The sequence below is a fragment of the Pseudorasbora parva genome, chromosome 21, assembly GCF_024679245.1.
Source record: "Pseudorasbora parva isolate DD20220531a chromosome 21, ASM2467924v1, whole genome shotgun sequence".
Taxonomy (NCBI): Eukaryota; Metazoa; Chordata; class Actinopteri; order Cypriniformes; family Gobionidae; genus Pseudorasbora; species Pseudorasbora parva.
The window spans coordinates 35,725,440-35,742,340 of NC_090192.1; the positions used below are offsets into that span (position 1 = coordinate 35,725,440).

Below are 16,901 nucleotides of genomic sequence, written 5' to 3' on the forward strand. Positions count from 1 at the left end.
ATTTAACAATTTAAAAAGATTATTTAAAAATGTAAAGTAAAATAATTTCATCATAAATACATTACATTTAATGTATTATATATTTTCAAAAATATTTGTAACCAAAGTTAAAATGCATTATATTTGCAGAAATTGGTTGTCTGTCATGTGTTTTAATAGCCTAGAAATCTAGACGCACCCTAGCGGCAGCAAATTTAATCTGCCCGCAAGTGTCGTCTAGGAACTCTCAATACACGTCTGAGCTGTATTCCTCTCACTCTGGACGGGCCAATCACATCATGTATAGAGTCGGCGGGCGGGGCCATAATGGCGAAGGCCGAGTTGCGTTTGCGTGCTTCTAGTAAACACAGAAACTGGCGAACGGCGGTGGTCTTTCGAATCAGCTTTGACCGCGACTCTGGAAGACTTGGAGTTAAGCTTTTCTCTGAGAAAAGAACAAAGAAAGGCACTGAAGTCATTCTTAAAAAGGGAAGATGTGTTCTGAGTTTAGCCGACCGGATACAGTGAATGTTTAATCTATCAACGAGCTCTGTTTCACCTTCGTTGCTCTGGTTGGTTGTAGCGTTATCCTATCGCGTGCAGAGGGAGTTTGAAAGACAACCGTTTATCCCGCCCCTCGGATTGAGCCCTGTCTATGGTGAGTTTCCAGACCAAACATCTTGATGTGGGTCTGGCTTGTCAGGCTTAAATCCAATAAACCTTAAAGGTGCAGTGTGTAATTTTTTGCGGCATCTAGTGGTGAGGTTGGGAATTGCAATCATCCACCACTCACCCCTCCCTGTGGGAGCACGGAGAGAAGCTATGGTGGCCGACACAGTACAAAAATGTCATCATTGAAGAAAGCAGAGAGTGACTAGCACTCTGTATAGCAGTTTGTCCGTTTAGGGCTACTGTAGAAACAAGACGGTGCAAAATGGCGATTTAACTGTAAGGGGACTCATGGTGTATGAAGATTGAAATAGCTCATTCTAAGGTAATAAAAACATAACGGTTCATTATGTAGGGTCTTTATACACCACTGAAAACATAGATGGATATTATATTGCATTTCTGTCAATAGATCCTCATACATATTTCACATTGAACACACTTTAAAGGTGCACTATGGGGCTTTCCGTCCACTGGAGGGCGCCTATTCAAAACAAATCGTAATTTGATGACGCAAAGTGTGAGCGCAGCATCTTGGGAGATGTGGTCTTCTCATCACAGCCGGTGGAAAATAGGACTCGGGCAGAAATCACGTTCATGCATGCGGTTATTAACGTTACTGTAGTCTAAAGCAGAGCAGGACCGAGTGTTATGGACCTGAGCACAGCTGCTGAAGCGATTGTTAAACAAATACCCGTCTCGCGAGTACCGGGACTTTTATTATGACGGGACGGGAGACAGTCGCCGGTTGCCTGCACTGATCAGCTCTTCCGGTTATGATTTTGAGGTAATGTAGCTCTGTTTATCATATTAGATACATTTAAGTGTGTTCAAAACGATGTTATGACTTTACTCCGTGCGTTCACTTGTTCACACTGCTAAGAGTAAAGCGCTCCTGCCAAATAAAAGCCGAAACCGAGGGTAACGCAGATATGACGCAATTGACAGGCGACTCCCTCAAATGCAATGTTAAAACGTCCCTGTCCTTAGTTAAAATAGCAATTTTCTCACAATTTACAAATAGTTGGAAACTTCTGGGATATTGTAGGTACTCAACTGAACAAAATATATAACACCGGCCTAGTGGTTTTTGGATATTTTACTGCAAAAATACTACATAGTTCACCTTTAAGGTCTAAGAATGAATTGGTAATTATTATAATGCATTATAACTGTGATTATAGTTATTTAATGAGACCATACAGTCATAATAAGGTGCATTAAAAGGCATAATTAATGCACAAAAAAATACTTTTATACTGCATTATACATGAAGGCTTGAAGTATCACCAAATATTGAATCACGATTTAAGAGACATTTTAAAAAAACATAAGCTTTACTGACCCGTCAAAGTTTTGAACAAAAGTGTATTTTAATACATTTAATAAATGTTGACTTAATTATCCAAATAATTTTTGTGGTAAATATATTTATATTTTCTTTTTATACTTTGTTCAATGATCTTCACAATCAAAATTGAGCTTGTGATGGCCTCACCAGACCAGCAGCACTGAGACACCTGGAATGAACCTGAACGATGAAACATTCTGCCGACTGTAAAGTAAAGGGCAAACAGAGTTTGTGTGTGTGGGGGAAGGTGAAATCTGGTCACCTGTGTAAACAGCCACCAGCAACCTGACTGATGTGTTGCCCACCCACAGCACATCAGCTTTGTCTCAAGGTTGTGTGTGTGTGTGTGTGTGTGTGTGTGTGTGTGTGAGGTGAGAGGTGGTAATCAGGGAGGAAGGAGAGGGGAGAGGAACTTCACCACGGGGCTTTTATCACCTTTAAACTGCAAACACTCACAGACACACACATTTCTTTATCACTTCCAACCCCCAGAGCTGTGAAATTATAGGTGCAATAGTCCAACAATAATTGCTGTTCTCTTAAAGAGAAAGAACATAAACTATGAAGCTCTTTATAAGAGAGAGTAATCAAGCACATGCAGGAATTATTATTATGTTATTGTATTTATTTATTCATTTATAGCACGCTGGGAGTACTGAGTCACAATATAATAGGTAGTGGAAGAGCAACACTATAATAAGTGGGTTAATATCCACCATGTCATGCCTTTTCACGATTACACGGGCTATAAAGCCACAGTACTGAACCTGTGGTGTATCTTAATTGACTTTGCTATTAAACTTGGACCATATGAGCAATTTGGTTATGTGCATGGGTAGTTGTTTTCATACACTACCAACCCAAATAAGTTGACTAAAAAAAACAATTTATAATCATTTGCCTTAATTTTTTAAGAAATGTAAAGTTTAACTTGCAGATTTTGCAACTTACAAAAAACCCAACATAACACAAACTCTTCTAAACATCCCACTTAATGTTAATCTTGCACACACACACAAAAAACTACAAAAAAACTAATTTTTGGCATTTAACTCTCCCTTTTGAGTGTCATGGTAAAGCATGCTGGGAAATAGAAATCCCAGCCCAGTTTCAGTTGCATTTTAAGTTTGTCTAAATTAAAAGAAACAAGTTTATAAAACTCAAAAACAATGAAATGACTTAAAAATGTGTGCACTTTTATGAGTATTTAGAACTTTCTTTTTTTAAGTGTGTGTGTGTCAGTCATGCATCCATATTAAAGTTTTCACCTCTTTAATAATCAATTTAGATCTTTTTTTTATTTTATAGAACACAGTCCATCATAAAATGAGAAAAGGGATTAACATAGGGATTAAAATAATAAAGAAAAAAGTCCTCCAAAAACACTTTTAAACATTACTATATTAAATAAAATATATTATTTAATAAGCAAAGCATACATTAGTGTTTTGTTATATAAATGTTTTTTTTTTTTTAAATTAAAGGTGTCATAAACTGGCTTTTTATTTTTTTATACTGTTGTCTGAGGTCAACTAATGACATTTGTGTGTTTTTTTACATTCAAAAACATCATAACTAATAAGTAATAGCCTCAAAAACAGTGTAGAAAATAGCCTCTCTCCTGAACGCTGGGTTTTGATGGGAGTACCGCACTGGAGACTTGGAAGTAAACGCCCACGGCTAGGATTGGATAAGATTTGCATATTTAATGAGCTTCAGCTCCTGCAGTGGCGATTTCTTTAAGACTGCAAGGGAAGCTCGGCTTCCCTTATAATGTCACAAAATGAATGGTCAAATATGTACTATTATATTAACATTGTATTGACTAAAAATGCGTTAGAAAACGTTCATCTCAAAGACGAGTTCGTTCAGAATCAGTTACATATAGCAGGTCGGCTGACTCGATTTCCTTCTCATACATTCCCGCAGCGTCACAGTGCATTTCCCTATTGAAGCCCAGCGTCCATTGACTTCAATGGGGCTGCTTTAAACGTTTTTTTTCAGCGCTTCGAAACTAGACGGTCATTGGATAAACGCTGCGATTATGTCCCGCTCAGCGTCTCTGGGGGTGAATGGGGAGTGGGCTGGCCCGGACTCCGAGCTTCTGCGTGATGATTGGAGGGTCTGCATCTCCTTTTGACTGACAGCGATTCTGTACTATAAGGAATCACTGAAGCTATTCGCGCTCAGTTCCATCGCGGATTTCTCAAGTTCAGTCGAAATAAAAACTTCTGCAACCTATTTCTTTGATATTTGCTTGGCGAAATTGCTTGATTTTCATCATACATTTCACACAATTATACACCACATTCCTTGTTTCAGTTTTACAGAGTTTAATATTTTTTTAGATCGTTCATTCATTCACAGGGTAAAAGACCATTTTCTTGAAAAGGAACGTAGGGCAGAATTTACTTTTGCCAAAAATGAGCTTCCCCTCTCTGACAGACCAGTAGCCGCCACTGAGCTCCTGTCATATACATATGCCCCTGTCAGTTCAGTTCACATGAGGGAGGGGTTATTTGAAAGCGGAAATCAGAATGATTCAAGTACGTCTTTATCAAACAAACACAATGATTTATTTCTCATCCACCCGCGATTGATTGTCGATGACGTCAAGATGCGGCCACGATCGTTTTCTGGGCCTGGTGTCTATAAAAGCTTTTCTTTGACTAACAAGGACGTTTTCAGCTCTGAAATTTACAGGATAATCTTATATTACCATGACCTTTATATATCAAAAGCTCAAGGGAAAGTTGATTTCTCAATTTTAAATTAATAGGTATTTTACAGCGGGGGTGTGACCTTATGATTGACAGCTGAGATTGACAGCTGCCCTGAGTGAGGCACTAACAAACATTTTTCAGGAACTTCTGGAGGAGATTAGAGCTTTAACTTTAATCTCTAAATTGCCATAACTAGGCAGGAGGGTGGGCGACAACTTAATATCCTCCACTTGTCTCCACTTAGAAATCTAGACGCACCCAGTGGCAGCAAATCTAATCTGCCCACGAGTGTCGTCTAGCAATTCTCAATACCCTTCTGAGCTGTAAGCGCCAAACTCTTGTCGGGCCAATCACATTGTTTATAGAGTCAGTGGGCGGGGCCATAATGACGACGGCCGAGTTGAAAGACTTGGAGTTAAGCTTTTCTCTGAGAAAAGGACAAAGAACGGCACTGAAGTCATTCTTAAAAAGGGAAGATGTGTTCTGAGTTTTGCCAATCGGATACGGCGAATGTTTAATCTATCAACAAGCTCCGTTTCACCTTCGTTGCTCTTGTTGGTGTAGCGCTATCCTATCGCGTGCAGAGGGAGTTTTAAAGACCCTCGGATTGAGCCCTGTCTATGGTGAGTTTCCAGACCAAACATCTTGATGTGGGTCTGGCTTGTCAGGCTATCCACTTGTGGCTCACTACTGCGCAGACTCGAGATGTCAGCCCCATATTTAAACCCTAGCGGCTTCACTTGCATCTTCTTTATCTTCTTTTTTGACAGTTTATGGTATTTTTAATAACAAATTACGCAGTAACAAGGACATCTTAAAATAAAGTATTACCGAAAATGTATTTCTTTCCAGAAATAGGCTATATGAAAAAGGCACAAATACAGGTAAAGAATAAAAACTACATGGTAAGAACTTGGTACATGCAGTTACGGATTTGCCTACAGTTTCTGATTTATTCCTGTTTCCATGGCTTTTTCATTTGCATTCTAATTTTAATCTCTGCGGCTACTTTCCCGTAATCAAAACATCTCGCAGAGGCGACACACTGTGCGCTGAACACACCTGATAATTTAGCGCAAATGTGTTTCATCTCTCTCATTTAATAGCTAGGCTACTACACAGGTCATACTCACATTTATTAAAGACTCTGGAGAACGCTACACAACAACGTTCAAAAAACAACTTAAAATAAGGCCTGCACCTTCTTTCATTAAAGCCTAATTTCAGAAATCATTTTTTTTATCTGCGCCTCACTGTGAATTCGAATGGTGTGCTATGGTGTGTAATTAGAAGCTAGTCGGCCATCCTTTATAGGTTAAACATGCAGGCACGCAGCGCACGGACCCATGTTTCTGCGCAGATATATATTTAACCACATGAATACACAATCACTCTGCAGGACAGAATGATAGATTGGACCGCAGAACACCAGAGGTAGTTGTTCGGCTCTCACTATGTTTTATTGATGTCACAATTTCTCTCTTTTTCTTGATGAAATTTCTTTACCACAGCAAGACTAATGCACGTTAATGTTTTCTTGTAAAACTTTCCTGTGTGTTTGAATGAAACTTGCTCTTTTAATTCCATTCGTCAGCAACAGACTTGCAATTGTCAATTTCATGGCTGATTAATTGTCATTTTGTGTGTGTGTGTGTGTGTGTGTGTGTGTGTGTGTGTGTGTGTGTGTGTGTGTGTGTGTGTGTGTGTGTGTGTGTGTGTGTGTGTGTGTGTTTGTGTTTATGGCATAACCTGTCCCCATAAGGATAGTAAAACCTGAGATTACCTACATTGTGGGAGCCAGCCAGCGGTCCCCACTTTTCAAAAGGCTTATAAATCATACAGGATGAGGTTTATTTTGAGAAAGTAAAAATGCAGAATGTTTCCTGTGATGGTTAGGGGCAGTGTAAGGGGATAGAAAATACGGTTCCCTTTCGGGGAACTCGAGCTGCGTCGAAACGCTGTGAGAACGCCTCTGCGTTAATGCGTCGTGAAGCGCCTGTAGAACCATTCCATCGGAAAAAAGATCGATCGTCGGCGTGATGACGTCATCGACCGGAAGCTATAAAACGTCCGTGAAAACAAACAGGAACTAGCTTCTGTGCCTTCAGTAAGCGATCTGTGTGAACCTGTCTGTCTATTTGGTGTTTTTGTCTGTCTATTGAAAGAGTTTTTCCACCTTTTGTTAAATATTCCATATATTTACAAAAAAGAGAAAATAAATAGATAGAGAAATGGCGAGTGAAAGCAGTAACTTTAAGAGGTGTGTTCATCCCTGCCCACGCTACATCACGAGTGGGGATACACACTCTCTTTGTGTTGCCTGCTTGGGAGCGCAGCATGCCCAGGCAGCCCTCGAGGGGGCTGCTTGCGAGCACTGTGAGCGTATGCCACTGAGAACGCTGCGCTCCCGCCGGGCACTCTTCGAGGAGGGTGCCTCGGCTCGTGTTCCCCGCGGCTCTGGTCCCGCTGCTGCCGAGGCAGAGCGGAGGCTGCAGTCGTGGGGTTCACAATTGGATGTTGCGGAGGGGTTTGAGACGGGCGCTGCCTTATCTCTGCCCTCACCCGCTCCATCCAGCGGTTCTTCTCGGGGCTTGGAAGCACGCATTGCGGTTTCTTCCCCCCCGAGAGAGCCGCCGGTGCTCCAACTATCCAGCTCCGAGGAGGTGGACGTTGAGAGCATCGCGACTGAAGATTCGCCACTTCAGTCCCCTGCGAGTGATGAGCTCGTTGAGGTTCTAACGCGAGCCGTGGCCAGATTAAATATTGACTGGCCCGTAGAGAGATCTGAGGCAGGAAAGAGACGATCTAGTAAATTAGATGAAAGATTCCTGCCCGCTCGCGCTTCAGAACCTCAGCGGCGGGGCCTGCCATTCTTCCATGATTTGCACACCGAGGTGGCAACATCATGGAGGAGACCGGCATCATACCGTGTGTTCAGCCCTCAGACTTCGGTCTATAGCAACATCATGGGGCTGAAGCACTACGGTTATGGGGCGATGCCAAAGGTAGAAGAGACGCTTGCGAGCCATCTCTCGCCTTCCTCGGCATCGTCCCTAAAGGCCCCGACTTTGCCCACCAGACCATTGAAAACAACGTCGGCACTGGTGGGCAAAGCGTACTCGGCGGCAGGTCAGGCTGCTGCATGCCTACACACCATGGCAATTATGCAGGCTTATCAGGCTGACCTGCTCAGGGATCTAGATGGACGCGATGAAGTGGGGGGTGACGTCATAAATGAGCTTAGAACAGCAGCTGATCTAACTCTCCGGGCCACCAAAGAGACGGCCAGATGTGTTGGCCGCTCGATGGCAGCATTGGTGGCTACGGAGAGACATTTATGGCTCAACCCCACCGAAATCAAAGAGAGGGAGAAGAGCTTTCTGCTCGACGCGCCGCTGTCTCCTGGTGGCCTCTTCGGTGACGCAGTACACACTGTCACCGAGAGGTTCCAGGAGTCAAAGAAACAAGCTGCGGCGCTAAAGCAGTTTCTCCCTCTCCGAGTCCAGGTCCCTGGGGCTGCCGCTGACATCAGGCAGCCCAAGCCGAGTACGAGCTCAGCTCACAGGGCACAACAAAAGCAGAGCGTCGCCGCTCGGGCTCCCCCTCAGCGCGGGGACGAGGGGCGGCGCTCTCAGGCGAGGCCTTCGAGGGGCAGGGCTGATCTGCGGACAGTCCTGATCGCCAAGAAGGCCTCGTCGAAGCGTTCCTGACGCCAGAAGCGTCAGGACGCTGAGGGTGGTTCCCCCCGTAGGGAAACGGTGTCTACCCCTGCCAACGGTACCCGTTTCCCTGCGGCACCCTCGGGGGGCCGCGCTGCCAACCCCGCCGCAATGCCGGGGCGCAGTCGGTCTCCGCGGGCCACCCGAGGGTGGTCCGCACCCCCTTCGGGGGGTCCCCGAGCAGTCAAGTCAGTCGTTCCCTGCCGGTCCGCCGCTTCAGGGCACTGCATTTGTTGCTCGAAAAACACCAGAGGCCAGCCTCGAGAGGCTGGTTCCCTTAGTAGATTTTCTAGACGAATGGAAACGTCTATCAAATATATCTCATTGGGTCCTGCAGATAGTAGAAAGGGGGTACGCCATTCAATTCAGAAGTCGGCCACCTCCTTTCTGCGGTGTCCTACCTACAGAGGTGGGCCCGGAGCAGGCTCTGGTAATGGCACAGGAAGTAGAGACACTCCTGCAAAAAGGGGCTATAGAGAGGGTTCCCCCTCCCAGCAGGGAGTCTGGCTTTTACAGCCGTTACTTCATCGTGCCGAAGAAGGATGGGGGCTTACGCCCGATATTAGATCTGCGGCTATTGAATCGCTCGGTGGCCAAGCTCAAATTCAAGATGCTTACACTCAGACAGATTGTAGCGCAGGTCAGATCGGAGGATTGGTTTGTCACCATAGACCTCAAAGATGCGTATTTTCATGTCTCCATCCTTCCACATCACAGGAAGTTCCTGAGGTTTGCCTTCGGGGGAGAGGCATACCAATATCGTGTACTTCCCTTCGGTCTAGCACTGTCACCCCGCACGTTCACCAAGTGTGTGGATGCAGCTCTGGCGCCGCTGCGTCTTCAGGGCATCCGCATACTGAACTATATCGACGACTGGCTGATTCTAGCGAATACAGAGCAGATGGCGGTTCAGCATCGAGATGCTGTTCTCGCCCATATGTCGAAGCTGGGGTTGAGGCTGAACGCCAAGAAGAGTGTGCTTTCTCCGGCTCAGAGAACCACTTTTCTAGGTGTGAACTGGGATTCGATAATTATGCGGGCGCAATTATCGCCAACACGCATAGCGTCGATCCTGGCAGCCGCCAAAGAACAGAAGCTAGGCCGAGCCGTCACTGTGAAACAGTTCCAGAAACTGTTAGGTCTCATGGCAGCAGCGTCCAACGTGATACCTCTTGGCCTACTGTACATGAGGCCACTGCAGTGGTGGCTCAAAACACAAGGGTTCTCCCCGAGGGGAAATCCGCTCCGCACGATCAAAGTCACGCGGCGATGCCTACGTGCTCTGGTCATGTGGAAAAACCCGGGGTTTTTATCTCAGGGTCCCGTGTTGGGGGCTCATGTTCGTCGCGTAACGCTAACGACAGACGCCTCCCTCACGGGCTGGGGGGCGACCATGAGTGGTCGCTCATCCCAGGGTCTATGGCAGGAACATCAGCGGCACTGGCACATAAATCGGCTAGAGATGCTCGCAGTGTTTCTTGCATTGAAACAGTTCCTGCCCGACCTCAGGGGCCACCACGTACTAGTCAGAACAGACAACACGTCCGTGGTGGCCTATATAAATCACCAGGGGGGTCTGAGGTCTCGTCCGTTGGACAAATTGGCACATCGGATCCTCCTGTGGGCCCAAGGGAAATTGCTGTCAATCAGGGCAGTATATATCCCGGGGGCCCTAAACCAGGAAGCAGACAGCCTGTCGAGACAGGGGCCGAGGCCCGGGGAATGGAGACTCCACCCAGAGGTGGTGGAGCTCCTATGGAAGGTTTATGGGAAAGCAGAGATAGACCTGTTCGCTTCGGCGGAGAACTCTCACTGCCCGCGGTGGTTTTCTCTGACCCATCCGGCCCCGCTGGGGCTGTATGCCATGGTACAGGAGTGGCCGAGGCTGCCTCTGTACGCCTTCCCCCCGATTGTTCTGCTTCCAGGAGTTCTGGAGAGGGTACGCCGGGACGGGGCCCAGGTACTTCTAGTGGCCCCGAACTGGCCGACCCGAGTATGGTTTTCGGACCTGATATCTCTCCTGGAAGGCTCTCCGATGGAGATTCCGACCAGGAGGGATCTACTCTCTCAGGCGGGCGGGAGATTCCTGCACCCACGCCCAGAGATGTGGAAACTGTGGGCCTGGCCTCTGAGGGGGCTAGGCTCATAGAGGAGGGTCTCTCGGCCGAGGTCGTAGAGACCATCCTTCACTCCAGAGCTCCGTCCACGAGGAAGCTGTACGCTTTGAAATGGAGACTTTTCTCAGCTTGGTGCAGAGAACGCCAGTGGGATCCAGTTAACTGCCCGGTTGGTACAGTGCTGGAGTTCCTGCAGGAGAGGTTCTCTGCAGGGTTGACCCCCTCCACACTTAAGGTGTACGTGGCGGCCTTGGGTGCTGTCCACGTCCCTTGCAGTGGAGTGTCTTTGGGAAGACACCCTCTAATTACACGCTTCCTTCGTGGCACATTAAGGTTGAGGCCAGTTATGCACTCGAGGGTCCCGGCATGGGACTTGGCCATTGTTTTGAGGGGCTTGTCCGGACCTCCGTTCGAACCTCTGGAGGAGGTTTCGGATAAGTTCCTCACCCTGAAAACTATCTTCCTTTTGGCCATTTCATCTCTTAAAAGGATAGGAGATATTCAGTCCCTGTCAGTAGGGCCCTCATGTCTAGAGTTCGCGCCTGGGATGGTGAAAGCATTTCTGCATCCCAGGCCGGGTTATGTCCCCAAGGTTCCTACGAGCCCACGGGGCCCCATCACTCTACAAGCCTTCTGTCCTCCTCCATTCTTGACGTCAGACCAGGAAAGATTAAATCTGCTGTGTCCGGTGAGGGCACTGGATACTTATGTCCACAGAGCTGCCCTGTGGAGAAAAACTGAACAATTGTTTGTTTGCTTCGGACCCCCTAAGAAGGGGGCTCCTGTATCCAAGCAGAGGATGAGCAAGTGGGTGGTCGAGGCCATTTCACTTGCTTATGAAGCTACCGGACAGCCATCTCCTTTGGCTGTCCGGGCACATTCAACCAGGGGTATGGCTGCTTCTAAAGCACTTTTGTCGGGGGCTTCCCTCCATGATATATGTAACGCGGCCGGATGGTCGTCTCCTTCTACCTTCGTCAGGTTCTACGAACTAGACCTGGCATCTACAGTAGGGGCACAGGTTCTCTCGTAACCGTGTGCGCTTCGGCTTCACACATACGAGACACTTGGTCCTATGGCGATGTGGGTATAAGCGTTCTCACAGCGTTTCGACGCAGCTCGAGTTCCCCGAAAGGGAACGTCTCAGGTTACGTATGTAACCCTAGTTCCCTGAGGGAACGAGACGCTGCGTCGCTCTGCCATACTCCCGGCGTGTCCGTGATCACTTACTTCAGGCTTTATCAGAAGTTAGTTCCTGTTTGTTTTCACGGACGTTTTATAGCTTCCGGTCGATGACGTCATCACGCCGACGATCGATCTTTTTTCCGATGGAATGGTTCTACAGGCGCTTCACGACGCATTAACGCAGAGGCGTTCTCACAGCGTTTCGACGCAGCGTCTCGTTCCCTCAGGGAACTAGGGTTACATACGTAACCTGAGACGTTTGTACGGTATAAAAACCATTACGTCTATGGAGAGTTCCTGCAAAGACAGTGAACCAGACGTGTGTGTGTGTGTGTGTGTGTGTGTGTGTGTGTGTGTGTGTGTGTGTGTGTGTGTGTGTGTGTGTGTGTGTGTGTGTGTGTGTGTGTGTGTGTGTGTGTGTGTGTGTGTGTGGTCCTGGTAAACCCTGTGGTGACAAAATGTCCCTTATACTTGCTTGCTTTTGGTTTTGTTTTTCTATCTGTTATACCGTAAAATAAATTCCTCTGAAAGCTCATCAGATACCAGAGATAGTTATTAACTCTTTCAAATTAGCGGTGAGACGCAGATCTGTTCAAAACCGGTGACATTTATTGACTAATGTCTTCACATTCAGACTGCGACGAGGCGCAAATGCCATGTTGTATATCTAATGTAGCTTAAGAGGGAGAAGCTTCGGTAGCACAGGTCACTGGTGGTCAGGCGGCGGCGGCGGTGCGGCCTCCATTCAGGCAGAATTCGTGTCTGTGTACTCGGTGACATTTACAGCCATGCGCTGTGTTTGGTTCTCGGATCGGTAATGATCTGATGCTGTTCTAAACACAGACAGGATGCAAAACCAGCAATGAATGGAAAGTAGACTTGGACAGGAGGGTTTACAAAGTTGAGTTACTGAGGAAGAGATCAATAGAAGGATTCGGATAAAGATATTTCATTACTTGCCGTCTTTTCAAGGCTATTGAATCGCACTCAGATCTGGAAAAACATCCTCTCCAGGCAATTAATGGTGATCTAAAAATGTCCTGTTTTATTTTAGGGGGTTATTTTAAAGAATAAAATTGTCCTTGAAGGTCTGAGATAAATTTTATGAAAACACACTGTTACTGCTGGCTATGTAATATAGATCCTCTATATATATATTGGATATAAAAATTCTGTGCACCACTGTTAAAACAATGTTTTTTGTGATGTAAAAAAAAAATGAAACTAAGATAATAATAGTATTCGTTCAGGGGTGTGCACATTTAGATGGACAGACTGACCTTAAAGCTACACTATGTAACTTTACCGTCCCCTGTTGCCTATTCAAAACAAAGGTGTAGTTTGATGATGCCAAGTTTGATCTCAGAATCTTAGGACATGTGGTCTTCACCTCACAGCTGGTGGAAAAGACTCAGGACAGGACTCATGCAGAAATCATGTTCATGGATGCGGTTATTAACGTTACTGTAGTATGAAGCAGAGCAGGACCGAGTGTTGAGGAGTGGAGCAAGGCCGCTGGAGCGATTGTTACCAAACATGCCTCGCGAGCAATGGGACTTTTATTATGAAGGGACACAGTAGAAGTGCCATTTCCTCTTTTTCAGTCATGAGTATGAGGTAACGCAGATCTGTTTATCATATTAGATACATTTAAGTGTGTTTAAAATGATGTAATGACGTTACTCTGTGCATTTGCTCAGCGGCTGCTGTGACACTTGTTCACACTGCTAAGAGTAAAGCGCTTCTGCAAAACAGGAAGCCGAGGGTAGCGCAGATATGATGCAATTGACAGGCGACTCCCTCAGATGTCTCGGCTCCTTGGTCAAAATAGCAATTTTCTAACAATTTACTCAATCAATGGGTGCTTTATATGTACTGTACTTGTTTTGAGAGAGAGAAAGAAAAAAAAAAATATATATATATAGGTTGCTAGGCAACGTGGGGGAGAGGACGCTGGCGTCGTCTGTTCGCCGCTTCTCCACCCACAAATCATGTTACTGTACTATTAGATTTAGATTTTATTTTATTTCCTTATGTTTGTGAATAGTCTAACAGTCAGAGCTACAATTGGGGCTGTTGCTGATTGCTGGCAGCCACTGAGAGGACGTTGTTCCTCGTTTCGCCGTTTTCCACCGCTTCTAATGTTTACGTTTGAATTGCTGCGGTTGGTTGGTTCTGGTTTGGAGGACATTTGATGTTTCTCGCCGCGACTGCTCACTGGTGGTCTCCCTTGGGCTTAAGCTGCATGGTGGCTGAAGTTGCACCGGGCTAGCGTCATCTGGGCCATCGTTATCGGCGTCCGGCATGATGTTGGGATGTTCCGCTTCTCGGCTGCGCCGCTGTTCCGTCCTGCATTGCGGCCGTGGAGCGGCTTGGACTTCTGCGCCGACCCCGGTGTGTCCACAGAAGTCCCCGGAAAAATGTTCTGCCTCCTGCATGGTGCTGCGGCGATCCCCATCATTTGAATCGTCACGAAGACCCATCATCTGGTCTTCAGCTGTCCTGCCTCGGCAATATCATCAGGACACACTGCCGCTGGGAGAAATTTAAAACATGGGGTTTACCACAGTGTGCTGCGGAGCTAACAGAGACTTCCACCATCAGCTGTTATCAGCTCTGTTTCTGTTCACCATCAGCTCTGTTTCTGTTCACCATCAGCTCTGTTTCTGTTCTGTTTTCTGTGTTGATTGATTGTTTGTAGTATTCTATATTTTTACTTTTTATTCATTTTTTGTGTTATCCCCCCCCCTTTGTTGCACTTTGAGATTCTTCGGAATGAAAAGTGCATTATAAATAAAATCTATTATATATATATATATATATATATATATATATATATATATATATATATATATATATATATATATATATATATATATATATATATATAAAATTAAATCATTTCATTCATTTGATTGTTTTATTGACCTTGAGCATTTAATTTAGGGCACATTTCAATGTATTTTTATTATGTATTTATTTATTTTTTGTTTTATTTTATTTTGAAAATGCATTATTAATATTGCCCACAAATCACAGCAACTCTGCCCAAACTTTTTTTTTCTGTCTAAGAAATCTTGATTAACATTTATGTATGGTGACAAACTCTTTCTTTCTCAATCTCTTTCTTTCAGCCATGGAAATCAGTATCTACATTGGCCAAAAGCTTCATCGATCGCCTCTTGACCCTTGATCCCGAGCACCGTATGACTGCCGAGGAAGCTCTTGGGCATCCGTGGCTGGTCAGCATGGCCGCCTGTTCCTCTAACAAAAACCTACACCGCTCCATTTCCCGAAACCTCCAGCGGCGGGCGTCAAGGGTCTCCTCCCGCTGCCCCAGCTCGGGCTCTACTCCCGGGTCACGGATATCGCCGAGGTCTGGGTCACAGCCGGGTTCTGGGCCACGGTTGGGGTTCAGCGACAGGTCACAGTGCCTGAAGATGGCTACTTAGTAACGGGTTAAGGTTTGGCCAGTTAGCATGGAACCATTTTTTTTTTTTTTTTTTTTACCACTACAAGATTTCTATGTGAGAGGCCCAAAGTGCATAATGTGTGTTTATGAAGGAGGAAAAAACAGCCTGTTTGATTCTGAAAATGATCAATGAAATGACATTATAATTGGACCTCCAGGAACAAAATTAAATGATTACAATATACATGATCCCTTAAAGGTCCCATTCTTCGCGTGTTTTCGAAGCTTTGGTTATGTTTACAGTGTGCAATATAACATGAGTTCATGTTTCGCGTGTAAAAAAACAGTATTTTTCACACAATTTACTTATCTGTACAGCGCTGTTTCCTCTGTCCTAAAAACGGCCTGATGATTTCCTTGTTCTATGAAGTCCCTCCTTCAGAAACACGTAACGAGTTCTGATTGGGCCAGCGCTTCCCGTGTTGTGATTGGACAGCAGCTTGGCGCACTTTGCCCGGAAAGGTCCCGCCTCTTACCATAACGGGGAGATGCAAGTGCTGAATGCGCTCTTCTCCACGTGGGAGAGCAACAAGACCACGCCCCCTATTTTGCGTGTTCTTGTGGGCGGAGGGTTAGTCAACAAACGGTTCTAGAGACGTCATTACATCCCGGCACTTCCTGCTGTAGTCCAAACCGGCCGTTCGCTGTAGGCTTTGAAAGGGAACTTCTGTTAAATAAAATATCTCGCTTGGCATTGAACTTTGAGCTTTATAATTTTACAGGTATTATTTATGCTCTAACAGCAACATTACACACTAACTAAAGTTTGAAAGATGGAATCGTGAAGAACGGGACCTTAAAAACTTAGATAAACTTTAATGCAGAAATACAGACTTTTCTTGAAAGGTGTATCATGTGCATCCATACTAATATTTTAGTATGTGCTGATAGAAGTAATTTTTTGAAGATCTTCAGCATATTTGCAATCTCCTACTCATGATGAACAGCGAAGGAGTTGAAAGTATCCTCTATAAAAAGAAAACCTCAGATCAGCACCTCTGCTCGCTTCTCCCACATTCATTCCTTCATTAATCAGATGAGGATGAGCTGATTATATAAACCATTCTATTTTAAAATGTACATTTTTACACCCCTGAAGAATCGTGCACCGGACTAAAATGCAAATGGGAAGGGAGTGTAACCTCAAATGGTCTGATCTGCTCGTCTTCTGTCATGCTTTTCTTCATATTACAGTTTTTACTTGCAGATAAGCCCCTATAGATTGATTGTGTGAAGAAATTAAGACTTTTTTTCAGCAAGGATGCGTTAAAGTGGCAGGAAAGACATTTGTAATTATGAGAGATTTCCATTTTAAATAAATGCTGTTCTTTTCGATTATTTGATGAATAGAAAGTTCAAGAGAACAGCGTTTATTTAAAATGGAAATCTTTCATTTGGAGGCCGAGTCAACACCTCAAACTTATAGTTGTGAAAGAGCCACAGCCACCAGAGAATACTGTTTCCATGAAAGGGTGTACATGGTCTGTAATAATGCTTAGGTATGTGGTACATGTCAAACATCCACATGGATGGCAGGACCCAAGATCTCCCAGCAGAACATTGCCCAAAGCACCACTCTGCCTCCACCAGTTTGCCTTTTTCCCATAGTGCATCCTGGTTTCATGTGCCCACTGTTGGCACTTTTGTCGGTGGACAGGGGTCAGCATGGGCACCCTGATTGGTCTG

General features: G+C 45.3%; 1 protein-coding gene across 7 annotated transcripts in view; it reads left to right on the forward strand.

The window, feature by feature from the left end:
- Positions 1–15,267, forward strand: part of si:ch211-27e6.1 (serine/threonine-protein kinase H1) — a 57,719-nt gene extending 42,452 nt beyond the window's left edge. For all 7 annotated transcript variants that reach the window (XM_067429492.1, XM_067429490.1, XM_067429493.1 and 4 more), the window contains one exon: positions 14,878–15,267. In XM_067429492.1, coding sequence (XP_067285593.1) covers positions 14,878–15,195 — 318 coding nt within the window. In that variant the 3' untranslated portion in view covers positions 15,196–15,267. The remainder of the gene's footprint in view (positions 1–14,877) is intronic.
- The last annotated feature ends 1,634 nt before the right edge of the window (positions 15,268–16,901 follow it).